The sequence below is a fragment of the Primulina eburnea genome, chromosome 1 (genome assembly GCF_022965805.1).
Source record: "Primulina eburnea isolate SZY01 chromosome 1, ASM2296580v1, whole genome shotgun sequence".
NCBI classification, from domain to species: Eukaryota; Viridiplantae; Streptophyta; class Magnoliopsida; order Lamiales; family Gesneriaceae; genus Primulina; species Primulina eburnea.
The window spans coordinates 13,409,020-13,428,743 of NC_133101.1; the positions used below are offsets into that span (position 1 = coordinate 13,409,020).

Below are 19,724 nucleotides of genomic sequence, written 5' to 3' on the forward strand. Positions count from 1 at the left end.
GTATTTAGTAAGAGTAAATTCACTCGCATCCAAGATTTCTTGCTCGAGGTTTTTAACCTTTTCCAAAAACATCATGAAGATCAATAAATACTTGTGAAGATTGAACGAGATAATGGTCAATTTTTTTTTAGCTTTATAAAATGTGCCACCAATACCAATCATCAAACTTTCATAATATCAATTATATGACATAAAATAAAATAATATGTATATAATTAAAAATATTATATATTCATAAAATTGGTTCGGTCAGGATTATTCACCAAAAATTTGAACAAAACCAATTTTTTCGATATTATTAATTTTAAAACCAATATAAATCGATCGACTAAAAACCAAACCAACTATTTGATTTGGCTTTGGTTTCTATTCACCCCTAAATTGGGTAATGCATGTGATTGACTAATGTTTCAACTTCATTTCTTCATTGCTTGTTGCTCCCTCAATATCCATTGTTTTTGCCCTCTAAGCGAGATATCCCTAAATCCACATAAAAATAAATATTTTTATTTTTTGAATAATATAAAATAGAAGAATTTTTTTAGTCTTCTAGTCTAGTCTAGGAAATACAAATATATGTAGGTTATATGGTGTAATTCGATTTGGACTATTCGAGCTGTTTAACAAATTAGGTCGAAGCATCGAATCCAATTCACTCCAAAATAATCAAACGCCGCTCTGCTTTCTGTTTCAATTCTCTTCAACAATGTCTTCCCGCTTCCAAGCAGCGGTGCTCATATCAGCGCCTTGTTATCCGAACGCTGTTGCTTGGTCCGAAGAGAATCTGGTGGCGGTCGCTTCTGGTAGCCTCGTTACGATCCTGGTATTTGTTAACTTTTCAAAGTTTGCTGATTTTAGTATTGAATTTCTTTGATGCAATTTTACTGATACAATGTATAGCATTTGAGTCTCAACATTGAAATTGCTCAAGTTCAGAAGTATCCTGGCATTCAATCTGTTCTAGCTGAGTTTTTAGTTGATCAAGAATTTTGGGCTGTCAAGTGATTCTGTTAGTGTGAGGATTATGCAGATGACATTATTAACCATGCACTGACATGAACAAGAATCAATGACCACTGATTCTGAGTCCAGTACTCTGTGATCCACCTGATGGGATCTGATCCCATGACTTAGGAAAGACAACTACTAAGTCAATTGATTGCATATAATGTAATAAAATTTTTGAATAGCATGCTTATTTTTTAGCCAAAGATTTTTGCATTGTTATTGAATTTTAAACGCCAAATTTATGCTTACATTTTAATCTACCTGATCTTCATAACTGGTCTGGAAGCTGTTTTATGTTGGAGTTCAATACAGGGTCTGATTTGAATTTGATAGAGAATCTTATAGTAGTTGGTCTATATAATTCATATTACCTTACTTTTTATTTGTTTTTTCAAATTAGGATTTAATTTTATACTTTTTGATTTAGCCTTCGAATCACTGGTATATGCTTGTTGTTCACTTGGTTAGAATCCTGCTAAACCTTCTGGAGCTGGATGTCGAGGTGTAATTTATGTTCTCCCAAGCAAGCCTTTTTCTATTGGTGTCATTAATGCTGGAGGTACGTAGAATCATATTAAAAAATGAATTTCATAGTTTTGAATGAGCTCATTGTATGTATGTATGTACACAATTTGGATGCCATTTGGATTTCTGGGTTTGTGGTTTTACAGTGCAAATGAAAATTAATTTTGAGTTGAGGTTTCAAGTACTTTTTATTTTCTCAGGCCACTGCATTTGTTTTTGTTTTCATTTTGTCATAGGGATAGATTTTCTCTCTGGGTGCTTGTTGCCAATGCATGTGTCGCGGGATACACGGCCATGTGCTAGGTAAATTTCCTGGTCTCCTGTATGTCTTGCTAGCAATACTGGGTACTGATACCATTACCCCTGATCGAAGTTTTTGTTTGAGTATGTAATGCAAGTTACCTCCCTGAATTAATTCTACATTTTGCTATGAATCGTGCAGTTGTTTGCTTGATGTTTTCACCACTGGGGGACGCGTCAAACTTTACCGCTTTCCCTTCTGTGATTTTTCGGCTGAATGGATTGAGGTATTAAGTATTTTATAAATGAAGCTTTCAGGAAGTAGTGGTGGCAGGACCATAATTATGGTTCGAGCTTGCTGTCTCTTCACTTTAATAATCTTCCAGAACCAAAAAAAATGGTGAAATTTTTTGCAATGGAATTGTTTCAATTCTTGTGTCTATAGATGCTCTTAATTATGTTCTTACTGTTGGTTCTGTGTTGGCTATGAGCCCATGAGTAAATTCATATTTGTGCTAATGTGTAAATTTGTTGTGTTAGTACTGGAGGCTTTGTTTATGTTTGGAGAGGCAATACCTAATCAACATTTCTTTCAAAAGGAATTTCATAGCCCTTCAAGTTTGTTGTATTTACGATTTTGTTGCTTATGCATAATAAATGTCATGAATTTGGAATCTAGTATGTTATCTGTGATTCCTAAATTTAATGTTTGTTTTTCACACATTTGCTAAAGTTATAATCTGAAATTTTCTAGGTTATGGACATATCAGAGATGATGTATAATTATCTTTCCAAGATCAATTTCGGAGAGTCTCAAATTATATCTTCAGAAAGTTTAGATGTGAGTTGGTTCTATCTTTCAACTTTTAGCTGATTAGCGTTTCTTGCATATCCCCATATACTTTTCTAGATGAAATATTCTTGATGACATAACAATTAATGATACGAATTCCAACTATTCTTGGGGTTTTTTCTTTATACAGGTGATAGGGAGTCGAGATAATGCAGAATCTGAATGCCTTAATGAGCCACCTGTATCTAGTTTAAGAAAGGAAAGAAAACGAAGGAGACAAAATGAAACTAATGTACTGCACAGTGCATTCACTATCTGATTTAGTTTTATCATTTTATTCCATGACATGAACCTCCATACTTACTAAATCAGCTTCAATGCAGCTACATGATCTGGTTTCAATTTGAAAAGTTGTGCATTTGATATATGCCATTACATTGAATGTGTTGCTATTTTTATTAGGTTGCTGCAAAAAAACTTGACAATGTAAAAGAAAACAATACATGGGAAATTATTCCCATATCTGTTTCTGAAGGGACACCTCTGAAGATCAAAGAATGCAATGTTCAACTAATAACGGCACAACAATATGCTTCTCGCAATGCAATGCTGACACCCCTTATTGTGGCTTGGTCGCCGATTCTGAGGACATCTGAAGATTGGGTTTCTATTCCTCATAACTCCTCGGGCTGCTGCTCTATTCTTGCTACTAGATTGAAATGTGGTCTAGTTTCATTCTGGAGAATTGATGCACCAGAGAGTTATTCCATTATTACCCCTGAACTCCAATGTAAAGCATCAAATGGTGGCTTTCTCAAGGCACAAGATACATGCGTCACATCTATTTGCTGGGCTTTATATGGCTCTGAAATTTCAAAACCTCAACTTCTTTTAGCGACGGGAAGTTCTAATGGGAGGTGAGTAACTAATTAACCTTTTTCTGTTTTTGAAGCCAAAAGTCTAGCACATTTGCTTGACTTGGGTTAGAACTACTGAATTATACACACACATGCATATAAGGTTTACCTTTTTTTTAATTATAACATTTAATTTTGTGACTTTCCTCTTCTTTTAGTTTATAGAGTGAAGATTTGGCAGGTGAATATTAAGGAACTGCTGAAGTCATCTGAAACTGTTCATGCTTCATTTTCTTTGCTGAGGGAGGTCAGCATATCCTGCTAAAAGTCTACTACTTATCCTTTCAAAATTTAGACCAACTACTTTGATTATATCTTATTTTGGAACTTGTGATTGCTCGTGTAATTAGGTTATTACTGTTGATTCAGCACCTGTCTCCATACTTTCATTTACTGCCCCCTGCAAACACCACTAAATTTTTTCTTGGCTATTGGTAAAGGATCCGGATCATTTGAAGTGTGGACCATGAATATGACCAGCAATGAATTTGAAATAATTGGCTGTTATAGTGCGCATGACCACATTGTAAGTTCTCAACACCTTTTTTGGCATATGGAATGGCATATGATTTATCTTGTAAAATAACAATCAAGTAATGCCTCAAGCAGAAAGCCTTGAGGTTGAAAAGCTTGGTAGCCCTCCAGATTATTTGATCAGTTCATGTATTACATGACAACTCTATGAAAGCGTGGAATTTAGTTGGGAAAGCACCAAGGGAAATAGACATTCCTTCAAATACTCCTGGTTTGAATAGCTCCCCGGATGTATGCATTAATTTTTCATGTTTACTTCTGTTTTAAATTTGCATATTTGTTTCCAATAGACTCTAGATTTTCTCTGCAGGTTCCATATGTATATGATTCTTGCTTTGGTCTGGCAGTATCTCATGGGAGCTTGGCAATTGCTGTGGTATCATATTCCATCCGTCCATTCTCTTATAGTTGGAATGTCCATGAACTTATCCTGAATATTGTACTAGTTTTTCTCTCTTATCAAATTTTAAGTCAAAATAATAAACTCACTCGATGTAGCGATTCAAGATTTGAAGAAAAAACTGAATTCTATTCATAGCATTTTGAGAAAACTATTAGATAACATACCATCCAAAAAATTGATTTTTTACTTCTCTCATATTATGTTTCAGATGACATTGGTCAATATCTTGCTTCTTGCCCTTTACAAAAATAAAGAAAATTTACTGAAAATAAAAATAAAGAGGAAAATAGAAATATCGAAATTTCATCTCTCCGGAACAGTAGTCATATAATAATACCTAGGAAAAGGAGCTTAGTTGACTGAAATGACTCTAAGCAATGGAATCTCTTGATCCTTTTCTTGCACTTGGTCACCTTTTACCTTATGCTGAATAGATTTCATTGATACCCCTGTACTTAAATCTAGTTCTAAGAAGTTTGGTGTCTGTTATTTGCAGGCTCAAAGATTTGATTCTGATTTATTAAATCCCATGTACCAGGAAAGGTGAACTTTTAAAATTATATTTTCTGGTAACAAATTATGAAATAGCAACTGCCATATGGATAGATGCTTGCAACAAACAAGCACCCACATTTCTGTAAAAGAAAATTTTGATGATTTAGTCAAAAACTGAATGGAAGCAATAAGAACTAACCGTTCAAACAGTTACCTATGTTTGATTGACCAATAAATGTTATTGTAATTTTACAGAACTCAGAAAGCTGCTATCGAGTTCCTTTGGATTGGAGGGCAGCAATTGGACACTTCCTCCAATATATGTTTTGATATTGATTTCGGATCATTTCCTGGTTTCCCTGAGGTAGAATTAATTTGGTGGGAAAAAAACATATTATGGTCTCTGAGTCTGTGTGGGAGTTTCAGTGGGCTTCTGAACATTTGGGATATTGTGGCAGCCCTCGTGTCTTTCAAACAGTTGATACCAAACTATGTAGAGCATATTCTGCAGAAATGGTTGACATCTTATTTTGGATCCAATTTTGGCATTTGTATTACGTTCTTGTCTACGGCATTTAAAATTTTGCCCACTCTTTCAACCCGTAAGTTGCACCTCATCAATGTATTAATCATCAGGCATGTTGTGCTTAAAAATGATGAGGTGAGCGAGAGTAGAAAACACCAAGAATTAGAAAGATTCAGTAGTGCCATAGAGGAACAGACAAATGTATGGAAGGAGTTGCAGTTGTGCTGTGAAAATGAACTACGGAGAAGACTTGTTGGTTTATATTTTTCTGCCATTTTAGATCTTCTTTCAGATGTGCCAACAAATTTTTGCGATTTTGGCTGTTGGCGTCCTGATGAATGGCCACCACTGGAGCACTATATCCTACTTCATGAGAAAATTGTCGAGGATGATTTAAAATTTCTTGCTGCCAAAGTTGGTAAAATTAAAAAGAGGTAATTCATGATGTTCTTATCTTTGTTGAACTTCTTTTGGTTCATTCATGCACACATACATAGAATAGCATCTTAAGATACTGTATCAATCTATTAGCTGAAGGCTGGTTCCATTCTTGCTTTATTAACAGGAGAGAGAGTTTTGAATATGAAGAACATTGCAATTTTTGTTCAGCAATTTTGCCATTTGAATCAATAGAATACGCCATTTGTTCGGGAGTGAAGAATGGCAATGGAGTTGATCAAACCCATAAGCTACACCGGTGTTCTGTATCTATGCAACTTTGCCCTGCTAAATATTCCTGGTTTTGCATGTGTTGTCAAAGACGAGCTTCAAAGTTGGCACCTCTAAATTTTTTCACGATGCCTTTATACCCTTACAATTTTAAATCTTTTTTCGAATCTTCAGCCTTCAAGAAATCTTTCTCACCATGTTGTCCCTTATGTGAGATACTTCTACAAAGATTACAGCCTGAATATTTACTCTCCCCATCTCCAGTATAACGAAATTCCACTTTAAAAATTTTCAATGAAAAGTCCGCCCTCTCGACTGAATTCCTCAGTCAGCAGCCCCTTACAATCTATGATTTATGACAGTCCTCTATCTCCGTCAGCAGGTCTGTGTTTCCAATTTTTCCTTCTGCGGTGCTTCTGTGAAAATCCAGTGATATGTCCTATACATAATAACTACCATGGAAGGATGCTTATTCTATTAATTGGTAGGAAAAATATGGTTGGATATTTGAATTTCCTAGTATTTTGTATTTTTTAGAGTAGGTGTCCAGCGAGCCAACTTGTGGCTTGGGTTTTTATTGGCTCTAATGTAAAAAGATCTTTATTTTAATAATATTTTACGTTTTTGTACAATTATGACATTTAATTTATTTGTTTACCCATGTAAGCTGCATAGATAAAGTCCTTTGGTGCTTGTGTTCAAGTGACTTAAGTAAAAATGCTTCTTGAAAACTTTGAAAGAAAATGCTATATTGCTTGAAAACTTGGTAGTTTACAATAAGAGCTTCACCCTATTTATATTAATCCTATTTATACTAGTAGCTTTCTACAATGAAAGCGATACATATCAACTCTCTAGGAGGTTCTAAGATCTACACTATTCTAGTTAATTCCATTCTATACTATTCTAAATGATTATTCTATGCACAAAAGATTTCACAGAAAACTCTTAATTGATGAAATATGGAGAATGTTTTAGAAGTGCTTGAACCTCTACAGAGCACCTATTTAGAAGTTTTTGGAATGCACAAGAAGGTTCCGGTTCGTGATATTCCGCAACATCAATGAGTTCTAATAAAAATCTATTTATGAAATATTGGTTGATCACTTTGCAAATAAAAATGCTAAAAAATCAATTTTTTATAATTAATTGTAATAGAATGTCATTATTGTAAAGCTTAGTTTATGTGTTTAGTTAAGAAAATTATCTTTATAGTATTGATTTTATATTGAAAATTGTGACATTGAAACAAAAAATATTGATCTTACATTGAAAATTGTTAAGTTGAACCAAAAATTTACTAACATTAAAAAGAATGCTGCTATGATGTCGAAAAAGTTAATATATTCAGCGTCGCATTAGCAATTTAACCAAAATAACCGAACACTGATAGTTAGTGTACAATGACCAAAATTTAACTTGTTAATAAACTAAAATTCAAAATAAACAATATTGGCTCCATAAATTTAAACACCAACACCTACTTTGAGATGAAATTTTTTCCCACGGATTGGGAGACCCACGGGGAAAACTCGAAACGGGGATCGGGACGGGGAATCCCTGTTCCCACGCCGTGTTGCCCCATTAATATTTTTGAAATGGGAACCGAACCCGAACCCGAAAAAATGAAGATCGTGACAGGTATAGGGGTAGGGATGTAATTCGAAGACTAGGATGGAGATAACAAATCCAACTCCACCCCATTGTCATCCCTCCACCTACTACACACTTTGTCACACAAAACCCCTTGTGACTCCTCTACTGCCACGTGTTGTGATTTGTGTCTATATACTTTAATGTTTTTACGAATCTATCAGAAGGAATCAACTTTTTCACAAAACCCCTTGTGACACCTCCACTGCCACGTTTTGTGTTTGTGACTGTATAATTTAATTTTTATCTGAATCTATCAAAGAATCAACTTTTTCATCTTTAAACGACTTTTTAATATATTCCAACTGATTCATTCGTGTAAGCACACAAAATCTCCACACTCGTGCAAAAGTATCCCAATGATTAACTTTATCTTTACAATTAAACTAGCCGACATACACATGGTGTTTATTTAATATAATATATAAATAATTTAGCTCATAAATCATATGTATACTATATACTGCTAATATATATTTTTTCCAAATATTTAGTTTCTTTATGATTTTTTTCTAAAAAAATATTTTTAAGACTTGATTCATTAATGATTTGCAACATTATTAGTTCAGGAAAAGGTAGAAAAAAATTTGACAAAAGTTGAAATCATTCATGAATCCACGGAATAAAATCTTCATATCAATATATGATGGGGTAAAAGTAAAAAAAAAAAAATATTTGTTTTGTACTTTTGTATGACAAGTCTTACACCTTAATTTCGTCAGAAAAAAAAAACGATTATCCAATTTTGATTAAAAAATAAGGTATACATTGGTCACTCTATTTCGAGACATATATGTGATGTTATAGGTCACGTTTCACGGTATGTGCATAGAGATATTCAATCATACAGATGTGTGATAATATGATGAGTCACTGGACCACCTTCCAACCGACTTTCCAATTGGTTATTATTTATCGAGTAGATTAGTCTGCAGTTAAGTTGTAGAACCCGTAATTAGACTGCGTATAAGCCATACATAATTCTAGTATTTTAAATTAAATTGACTTCATTGCATGAATATTTAAATGCTTTTCTTTGAAGTTTATTATTTTCGCCAGCAGTTTAATTTTATTCTTTTCAGTTAATTCAGTAAGGCCGGACTGGAGTGGAGTTTTTATATAAAATTTAAGATTCAGAAAATATTTCCAGGATTTAATTTAGCTAGAAAGTAAGTTAATCTAAGTTATGTAGGAGGTTTGAGGATTTATTTAATTACTTGAGGTGAGTAGGAAATAAGTTCATTTAAGTTCCAATAACTAAGGGATTAATTCACTAAATTAATTAAAGGATTAGTGAGGCTTTTAAGGGTTATTAATTTACTAGATAATCAACATTTCCCCTCCATTTATTAGTGGATTTTCGCCCCCCTTAGTATCTAGACTATTCATTTGCCAACTCACCCTTTTTTTGACCCATTCTTTGTTAGTTTAGCATGCAAGCATTTTAATTATTTTGATCAACCTTAATTAATTAATATTAGAGCTTATCCTAACCTATTCCTAGCCTTGTAGAATCGGCCACCTCATTCTAGATTCCTCCAACAAATCATTTGATATCAAACCATAATTCAAATTTCAAAAAAATGGAGACTTGGTCTTGCTTTGTTCCACCTATATTGCACTCATTTCCCTCACTCTCCTAACCATCTTTCCCCCTCTCCCTTGCTCGAAATCGGAGAGAAATTCAGAGAAAATATCGTGAGCCTCATAGCTAGATCAAGTGAGAAAACCGAGAGCAAGAAGGTAGAAAAGAAAGCGCTCCACCTCCTCCGCGCCGAGTCGTCGTATTCTTTTTGTTTTTCTTTCAAACGAAAACCAAGGCATGTCTATATTTCTTTCAAACCTCAATCAAGTCCTATTATCATTTATTTAGCATTACATGATCATCCTTTATATGCAAAAACCGAACTGTTTCAAGAATTTTTCAAGAAAAAAAAAAGGAATGCAGATTTCGGCCTTCATTGTGCACTTCACGATTTTCTCTTGTTTTGTGGTTTCAGGTGGATGGTTCGATCCCAGGCTCACCAGGCTACATCTAGACACATACTAGGGTGTGTCAAGACCGTGATGGTCCATTTAAACACGTCCCATGCATGACAGAAATCGCAAATGACAGCAGCTTTTCTTCCTTGCCAATTGAGTCTTCGAAATTCTGTGTGCGCTGTCAAAGGGAAAGGATCTGATCTTGGCTGCCCCAAGGGCATATAGCCATGGTTAGATCACTTCCCTAGCATGTCTAAGACGTGACTAAGTCGTCCCTTTGGTGGATTGGTCCATGGTGCATCAGTTTCTAAGTCAAATGCAAGAACAGCCCCTCCCCTCTCGACCCTTTCGATTTTGAAAGCATGTGTTAGTTCAAATTTTGTGGAATGGTGTGGATCTTGGTTGGCCTATGGCCCTTAGCCACGGTTCATACCCTACCACTGGATGTCTAAATCGTGCCATGGTCAATGAAATGGCCACTGGAATGACACGAGACAACGAACGAAGCGAAACTCCCCAAGCGCACAGATTTCGTTCTCGGCTAGGAGTGTGGTAGTGTTTCTGGTGTGGTTCGGATTGTGGCTGGCCTAGGGCCCTTAGCCATGATTCAAATCATTCCTTGGGATGTTGTTGAGAGGCTATGGTCGGTGGTTCAAGCCCCAATGGCCAAAAGTCTCGCAAATGACGCGATGCAAGCGAAGTTGCTGCCGCTGGAATTTGACAGCAACTTGCTGTGACGGTTCGGAGGCTCGTTCAAGTTCTTGGTTGGCGTTTAGCCTATGGCCTTGGACTGGAAAGTGCCTCATCAAGTTAGAAAGGCCATGTTTTTGACCGTTTGTCATTCGGATCATTTTTGAGGTCGTACGAGAATTTACGGTGCGATGTGCCAAATTGACTCTCGAAAGAGCGTTTCTTGTTTTGGCCTCCATTCACCTAGATTTCGACTTGCATCATTTTTGGAGCATTAATTCATCATTTTTAGCGTATTTTAATCATGACTATACGTTGGTTCAGTGTTGGTTCGGGTTGGTTCGGAGTCATGATTAAATACGAAGTCGTCGAGCGTCATTGTCGCATTTTTGAACTTAAATTGCATAGTTTGGTCCCATAAATCTATTGCATATTTTTAATGGCATATTTATGTTGCAGCGAGCCTGAGAGCGATCCAATCCAATCAGTAAGATGGGTACAAGATATTTAATTCAGTTATTTAATTATATTTCGTGCAAAAGTACAAATTTTGAGATCTATGCGATATTGCTTGTGGTCACTTTACTATCAGTATTAAATCCAGTATCGGTCCGGTCACCAGTTACCAGTTAGTTCAGTTGTTTCACCCAGTGCTGTGGCAGTAGTCTGATCAGACGTAAATCCGATCCCTAGTATCGGTAAGCTCAGTTCAGTTCAGTTCAGTTCAGGGACCACTTGCATAGACTATAATCTCACCAGAAAATTATTACAAGCTATTTCAGTACAGGGATCCAAGGAGCAAACATTTTTACTATGATTTTTCAATTCAGTTATTCACGTATTATAATTGCTCTTGACAAGTTATTTTCACGTATGCCTCATGACATGATATTTTATCCCATGCAAATGTTACTATATTATTTACTTTTTATTTACGATATATGTATGTTGAGTCTTTAGGCTCACTAGACTTGATTGTTGTAGGTACTGATGATGTCGGGACCGAGGGCGTGGACCAGTGAGCTAGCTTGGGTCGGCAGTAGTGGCACCCGAGGACCTCAGTTTTAGCACTCGCCATTTTTTTTATGCTCAAACATTTTATCATTTGTTGAACATTTTAACTTGTTATTTTTGGCAAGTATTAATTTCTTCCGCTGCTATTTTGAACGTTAAACATTTTATCAGTTTTTGGTATGAATGAGGCACTCCATTTATTTTAAATGAAAAATTTTAAATTTCCCGCAAATTTTCAAAGTAAGGATTCCGAGGCCTTTATATAAGGTTTTATATCAATAGTATTTTGATCCGAGACAACATAGATGATCTATGTACTAGTGCTAGACTTTGACTCATTTATCGACACCACGAGGGTCATCAGATGGCGAGGTTCAGTATGGTATCGACATACATAGGAGCAAATGCATTGTGGTTGATGATATGTATAAGCTAGAATGGTATATTTTGTCGATTAATTTTCCGAAGACTGAATTATATATTCATTAATAGGTTGTGTGAAGGCCACAAAAATTTATAAATACTACAGCCCAAGAACTCAAAATTTTGGGCACATCCAATAAGTTTGAACCCATTCAATGACTTGATGACAACCTATAATGACAAATCTCAAAAATTAAGCCATGTCCGTATTCATATTGTAACACCCAATTGATGGCTACATTATAGCATTAAATAAGCTGCTTAAAAGCCTTAAAACGTTAACTAAGGTATCCGCTCAACTTCTCTATTCCCAACTATAAGTAAGATCCAAACTATAAGTAAGAGTCAAACCAAGATAAAAGAACACCGAAAACCTCACAAAAATTCAAGAAGAAAAACTGCCAAATTCGAGGCTTTCAGCAGCAGATTTCGTGGCATTATTCTGTCCATTTTTGAGTAAAATTTCTAGTAGCAACCAAATACTATATTTGAACTACAATCTAGCAACTCATATTCACGTCTGGAATCAAGAAAGACCAAAGTAATCGGGCTTATGTATTAAAAACGTATATAAACGTATGATATTCTATGTTCCATTTTTGAACAATTTCGTTTGAGCATGATTTATTCGTTTATGACTTGTATAAGCTTTATATGTTCCAAACATTGATATAATTCAATAAAAATTTGGAAAGCTATTATATGATATGACCGCTATATGGTAGGATTATAACTGTTATATGACCTCTATATGATGAGATTATAATCATTGTATGGCCTCGTCACTTGAGTATTAACATATAGGGGACATATATTAGTAAAATCGTGGAAATTAGATGAAATTTCAATGCTTCATGTTCAGGATATGATTATGATAATTTATGTCTTCCGTTAAGAAATGTTACGTTTAGAAAAATATATGTATTTTTTATATATATCCGAACAATCCCCACTTGCTGAGTGTTTCCCAATTAAGTCACCCTTACCTCTCTCCCTATACAATACCAACAAACAAGTTGATGGACAAATCATGAGACGTCTGGAGCTGGTGAAGAAGCCACTTTCCAAGAAAGATTATTTTCATATTTCAATTGTCATTTTACGTTTTAAGTTTTACTCTTCTGCACTATTTGATTTCTTTCATGTTCTAAAGACAATGACGGATTATTTTATAAACTGGTTTGGTTATATATTGTATTACGAGCATGTTATTTTAAAATTATGTGATTGTTAAAAAAACGAATGTGTCTGTACACCTAGGTCTCAGGACATGACATTTAAATGATATTAGAGCCAGCATGATCATAATCTGACTAAAATCCTAATATACAAAACGTGCTAAAATGTCAAATTTTGCCAAAGGACCAGTGCATTCATATCCTTGACAATTATTTTCGAGGTAGTATATTAACCATCAATCAACAACCTAAAATCTAATTTATAGGCGTAATCAGAGTCTCATCAGATTTGACATCCTCTATTTTTGGTAACAAGCTTACTTTTTGGTCTATTTATGCTCATCAATGATGCATTTAAGGGATTGAATCGTGACTAAAAACTTTTCTTCCTCACATATAAGTAACCCTCACATTTTTCACAAAGAAGATCACACCGATTTAAGCATAAATTCTCTAAAATCTCGAGCATGTTGCAACCATTTTCGAACATAATTTTGACAATGTTTGAGCAAGAAATGGCGACCCAATCTGAGACCATAAGTAACCTCGAACTCGAGATTTAGCAACTTAGAGGGACCTTCACTAGTTTTTTTTAGAAGTTACTATTCTAATAAAAAAATTTACCTGCTTATGTGTTGTTTGATTGTGGTGACACACATTCTTTTATATCTAAGAGGTTCACTAAGAAATTAGGGGTTAAACCTAAAATGCTAGTTAAACCTTTTAGGATAGCAACACCTACTAGTAAGGCTATCGAAACCTTCGAGTTACATCGAGACTATAAAATCAGTAACAATATGCATACGTTCAATGCCGACTCGATTCAACTCTCAATGGTGGATTTTGAAATCATTCTGAGAATGGATTGTTTAGCCAAGACTCATGCAATGGTAAATTTTTGGGGTGAGAATGTCAAATTCCAAACCGAGAAGAAATCATATACCATACGCCTCGGTCTCGGGGCGTGACATGTTGGTTTTATAATGAAAGTTCAAGGAAGAAAGAACAAAGCTATGTTTTCATTTTCTAAATCAAAAACTAGTACATCGATTAGTGAGTAGTATTCTCCAACTAATTCCGAGATCTTAAACCATGATGACCAACATCCTACTAGGTATCAAAGAAATTTTCTTTGGAACCCACGATAATATTTTTTTTATCGGATCAGTCAGCTCAGGATCAAAAAATATTTTTGCTGTGTCTCTAAGTTTTAATGTGAAAATGTACACGTCATCGTCATGTAACGTTGCGTCAACACTTCATTAACACCGTGTGAGAAAAAAACTAAAATTGCAAAAAGAAAATAAGAAGAAAGAAACTAAGATAACATGCTAAGATGGAAATTTGACAATTTAGAAGACTAAAATAGAAAATAGACAAATAAATAGGATCATATTTACAATTTTCTAATGAATATTATATATTTGATATGGGTTGTCACTACAAAAAGACGGAAAGCATAGCGACGGTTTTAAATAAAACCGTTGCTTATCAAATTAAGCGACGGTAAAATTAAAATCTTCGCTAGAATAGCTACGGTTAAAGAAAAACCGTCGCTATAATAGCGACGGTTTTTCATAAACTGTCGCTAATATTGCGACTGTTTGATAAACCCGTCGTTATTTTGTGCGACAGGTTTTTTACCCGTCGCATTATGCGACGGTCTTGTATTCTACCGTCGTTATTTTGTAGCGACGATTTTAGGTAACCGTCTCTTAATTTGACAAGCGACGGTTTTATTAAATACTGTAGCTATTATAGCGACGGTTTAAGGTAAACCGTCACTATAATAACCGTGTCGCCATAATAGCGAAGGTTTTTACCAAAACTGTCGCTATTATCGCGACGGTTTTGGTTGAACCATAGCTATATAGCGACGGTTTTATTAAAAACCGTCGCTATAATTCTATATATACCGAGGTTCGCAGACATTTTCTTAAACGATTTTTCGTCTATCTCTAGTAGTAGTTAAACTCTATTAATTTTTCGAAGTTTCGATTTTTTAATTTTGTACTAACATTTTTTCGTATTTATTTCGTAGATTTGCTCGTCGATACGATCTTCCAGCGTTACGTGGAGCTGCATAACTTCGCGCAAATCAGATTTTAAATTTTTTTTCCCCCTAAAATTTACTACATAATTTTAATTTTTGTGTAGTAGTTTTTTTTATACATTTTATGGTTACAAACCGTCGCTTCTTAAACGGTGGTTTTTTTTTAAAAAATCGCCGTTTAATATAGCGACGGCTTTTTCAATACCGTCGCGAACCTTTGGATGTTCAATTGTAAATTTTAATTTTGTTCAAATAAAATATTTTGACTTTTCATAATCATAATTTAAATTTTCAAAACTAGCTATTATAAATAGATAAATATAAGTTTTCAATAGTTCAACTTTTAGAAATAGCTTCAATATCATCCATTCTCACACATTAAAGAAAGAAAGACATTTATCTTTTATGTTTATCCAACTTGGGTATTTGGTAAGAGTAAATTCACTCGCACCCAAGATTTCTTGCTCGAGGTTTTTAACCTTTTCCAAAAACATCATGAAGATCAATAAATACTTGTGAAGATTGAACGGGATAATGGTCAATTTTTTTTTTAGATTTATAAAATGTGCCACCAATACAAATCATCAAACTTTCAAAATATCAATTATATGACATAAAATAAAATAATATGTATATAATTAAAAATATTATATATTTATAACATTGGTTCGGTTAGGATTTTTCACCAAAACTTTGAACAAAACCAATTTTTTTGATATGATTAATTTTAAAACCAATATAAATCGATCGACTAAAAACCAAACCAACTATTTGATTTGGCTTTGGTTTCTACTCACCCCTAAATTGGGTAATGCATGAGATTGACTAATGTTTCAACTTCATTTCTTCAATGCTTGTTGCTTCCTCAATATCCGATGTTTTTGCCCTCTAAGCAAGAAATCCCTAAATCCACATAAAAATAATTTTTTTATTTTTTTAATAATATAAAATAGAAGATTTTTTTTAGTCTTCTAGTCTAGTCTAGGAAATACAAATATATGTAGGTTATATGGTGTAATTCGATTTGGACTATTCGAGATGTTTCACAAATTAGGTCGAAGAATCGAATCCGCTTCACTCCAAAATAATAAAACGCCGCTCTTCTTTCTGTTTCAATTCTCTTCAACAATTTCTTCCCGCTTCCAAGCAGCGGTGCTCGTATCAGCGCCTTGTTATCCGAATGCTGTTGCTTGGTCCGAAGAGAATCTGGTGGCGGTCGCTTCTGGTAGCCTCGTTACCATCCTGGTAATTGTTAACTTTTCAAAGTTTGCTGATTTTGGTATTGAATTGCTTTGATGCAATTTTACTGATACGATGTATAGCATTTGAGTCTCAACATTGAAATTGCTCAAGTTCAGAAGTATCCTGGCTTTCAATCTGTTCTAGCTGAGTTTTTAGTTGATCAAGAATTTTGGGCTATCAAGTGATTCTGTTAGTGTGAGGATTATGCAGATGACATTATTAACCATGCACTGACATGAACAAGAATCAATGACCACTGATTCTGAGTCCAATATTATGTGATCCACCTGATGGGATCTGATCCCATGACTTAGGAAAGACAAATACTAAATCAATTGATTGCATATAATGTAATAATATTTCTGAATAGCATGCTTATTTTTTAGCCGAAGATTTTTGCATTGTTATTGAATTTTAAACGCCAAATTTATGCTTACATTTTAATCTACATGATTTTCATAACTGGTCTGGAAGCTGTTTTATGTTGGAGTTCAATACAGGGTCTGATTTGAATTTGATAGAGAATCTTATAGTAGTTGGTCTATATAATTCATATTACCTTACTTTTTATTTGTCTTTTCAAATTAGGATTTAATTTTATACTGTTTGATTTAGCCTTCGAATCATTGGTATATGCTTGTTGTTCACTTGGTTAGAATCCTGCTAAACCTTCTGGAGCTGGATGTCGAGGTGTAATTTCTGTTCTCCCAAGCAAGCCTTTTTCCATTGGTGTCATAAATGCTGGAGGTACGTAGAATCATATTAAAAAAATGAATTTCATAGTTTTGAATGAGCTCATTGTATGTATGTATGTACACAATTTGGATGCCATTTGGATTTCTGGGTTTGTGGTTATACAGTGCAAATGAAAATTAATTTTGAGTTAAGGTTTCAAGTACTTTTTATTTTCTCAGGTCACTGCATTTGATTTTGTTTTCATTTTTTCACAGGGATAGATTGTAACGTACCGTACTTTTACGATTCAAAATTTGCGGAAAAATTAAAATTTTCTTAAACATAAAATAATCTTCAATGTTTGCCATAAAATATCTCAACCAAGTCCCCCATAAGACATGGTTGTTCAAAATAACTACAATAAAATTTTCTCACAAAATGTTTGCTCAAAGTATTTCCATCAAAATATGAAATCAGAGTAATTTAACTTTTGCATAAAACTTAAACATGGCGGTCCTCGGGTTTAGCCTCCCGCTCAGTCCAAGCCTGCCCCTTCGTCACCACCTCCTGTCTCCTCATCAACATACTCACCTGCATCGATCAAGTCTAGTGAGTCTAAAGACTCAACACGTATAAACCGGAATAACGAGTATTACGTAATAAAACCACATGCAACTTTAAAATAGAGCGTACATACTAAAACTTGAACTTGCATAACGTAACTTGAACATACGTACATACATAGACGTGCCATAACTTGAAAGCTTTCATAACTTGAACATACGTACATACATAGACGTGCCATAACTTGAAAGCTTTCATAAACATGCTTGCATAACTGAACATACTTAAACATACATGACTTTATTTTGCGTAGAGACATGTTTCAAAGCAAGTGACCCATAACATAATAAATGCCTGATCAGACAAACCACAGTACTGGGCTGACAGGGACGTATCCACTACCACATACATGAGATCCCCGTTCATAATTTAACGGGTTGGTTGGTCCCCGTTCATAATTTAACGCTTTCCAACCTCGATCTAACCCGTTCATAATTTAACGGGCGGATTGGTCCCCGTTCATAATTTAACGCTTTCCAATCCTAACATAATTTGGTCACAAGAAATTTAGCATACCTCCAAAAACTTAAAATATTTTCTTTCCACGTCATCATACTTACTTGGCGTTGAGGGATTCGTTGGACTTCGACTGGGGCCGTTGCTGCGACATACTAACATGAAATTGCATACTTAACTTGCATAACTTAGACGTAGAAATCATACTTACTCTCAAGCTCAATCATTCCTTAGGACATTCTACAATTTCCCATGGCACGACCTTGATAACCCTTGCACTAAACCAAGACATCAAACCCCAAAGCAACCATAATATTTTTCCCAAAAACGTGAGTAAACGGACCCCGTCCCTGGGTCCGTGTATAGGTCCGTGTAGGTACGCAAAAGAAATGTTCGGAAAGAAGACGGGACACGGACCCCGTGCTAGGGCCCGTCAAGGGGTCCGTGTAGGCTCGGACAGTTGACACTTGTGAGGAATCAAAGACACGTACCCCGTGCCATGGTCTGTGTGGGGGTCCGTGTACGCACACAAATTTGGCTACTCGAAGGAAGTAAAGGCACGGACCCCGTGTCAGGGTCCGTCAAAGGGTCCGCGTGACTTCAAATTTTCTGCACCTGCGAGAAATTTCTTACACAATGCCTATTCTCCCAATTGACACATGATGGATAGAGATTCAACACTTTGAGACCCTCCTAGGACACCATAGTTATGAGCTAAACTCGTATATACGTCCCAAAATAACGAAGCCCGTCTTAACACAATACAATCTCATAAGCACGGAAATCGACAACAAGCGTTTCTTACGACTTCTAACAAATTCAAGTGCCTATCGACACTAACCGGCACCCCAAATACCAACCTAACAACATGCTATACATACCTAGAAGCAGCAACGATCACCCGTCGATTCCCAACGAAGCCTGCAACAATAAAACTTAAAGAACGCATCAATAACATAATTTTCTGGAAATCACAGCTTGAGCAGTCTCACGAAAAACGTCATAACACACTCATTTTTCATCTAAAAATCTCGAATTTTATATCAAATCGAAGGTATCGAAAATTTCTACATTTTTCGCGTTGAAAGTTTTCCCAAAATCTTGCCCGAAAATTCGCAGTTTTAAACAGAACAGTAAAAACGTAAATTTCAGATCTAAAAAGGGCTTCAAAAGCGATTTAAACATGATTGCTCAAACTTCTACACAACATACACATGGTTTTACACATAAATAACAACGCACGCATAATATGACATGATCGATACAGGAACGAAAGGATACACGTGCCTTATTGGTATTAAACGTTACCGAACCGACGATATCGAAGCGAAACCGGTGCGAGGCTTGATCCGGGACGACCGTGGCGCTACAATCCTTGAAGAATTCACACAAGATCGCTGGAATAATAATAGGGGAGTGGGGCGGCTGCTGTTCTAATGAAGAACCCTAGTATTTCTTTTTGAAGAAAAAGATGAAAAGAATCATGTAGTGTGTGTTATGGGTTTTAGTGTGTGTAAAAACAGTGTAAGTGTGTGTGAGTGCATAAAACGTGCGTGTGGTTTTAAATTTCTGTGTAATTAGTGCTAATTAACTAGTAAAAATACTAATAAAAAGGCTAACCCA

General features: G+C 35.1%; 1 protein-coding gene across 1 annotated transcript; it reads left to right on the plus strand.

The window, feature by feature from the left end:
- Nucleotides 1-706: 706 nt before the first annotated feature.
- Nucleotides 707-17,302, plus strand: LOC140804519 (uncharacterized). Its single transcript, XM_073160557.1, has 15 exons — nucleotides 707-823; nucleotides 1,477-1,567; nucleotides 1,770-1,836; nucleotides 1,976-2,060; nucleotides 2,528-2,614; nucleotides 2,757-2,858; nucleotides 3,029-3,483; nucleotides 3,649-3,730; nucleotides 4,328-4,393; nucleotides 4,917-4,963; nucleotides 5,171-5,875; nucleotides 6,007-6,145; nucleotides 17,003-17,093; nucleotides 17,207-17,241; nucleotides 17,297-17,302. The coding sequence occupies exons 1-15, from the start codon at nucleotides 707-709 to the stop codon at nucleotides 17,300-17,302; spliced, it is 2,175 nt and encodes a 724-aa protein (XP_073016658.1).
- Nucleotides 17,303-19,724: the final 2,422 nt, after the last annotated feature.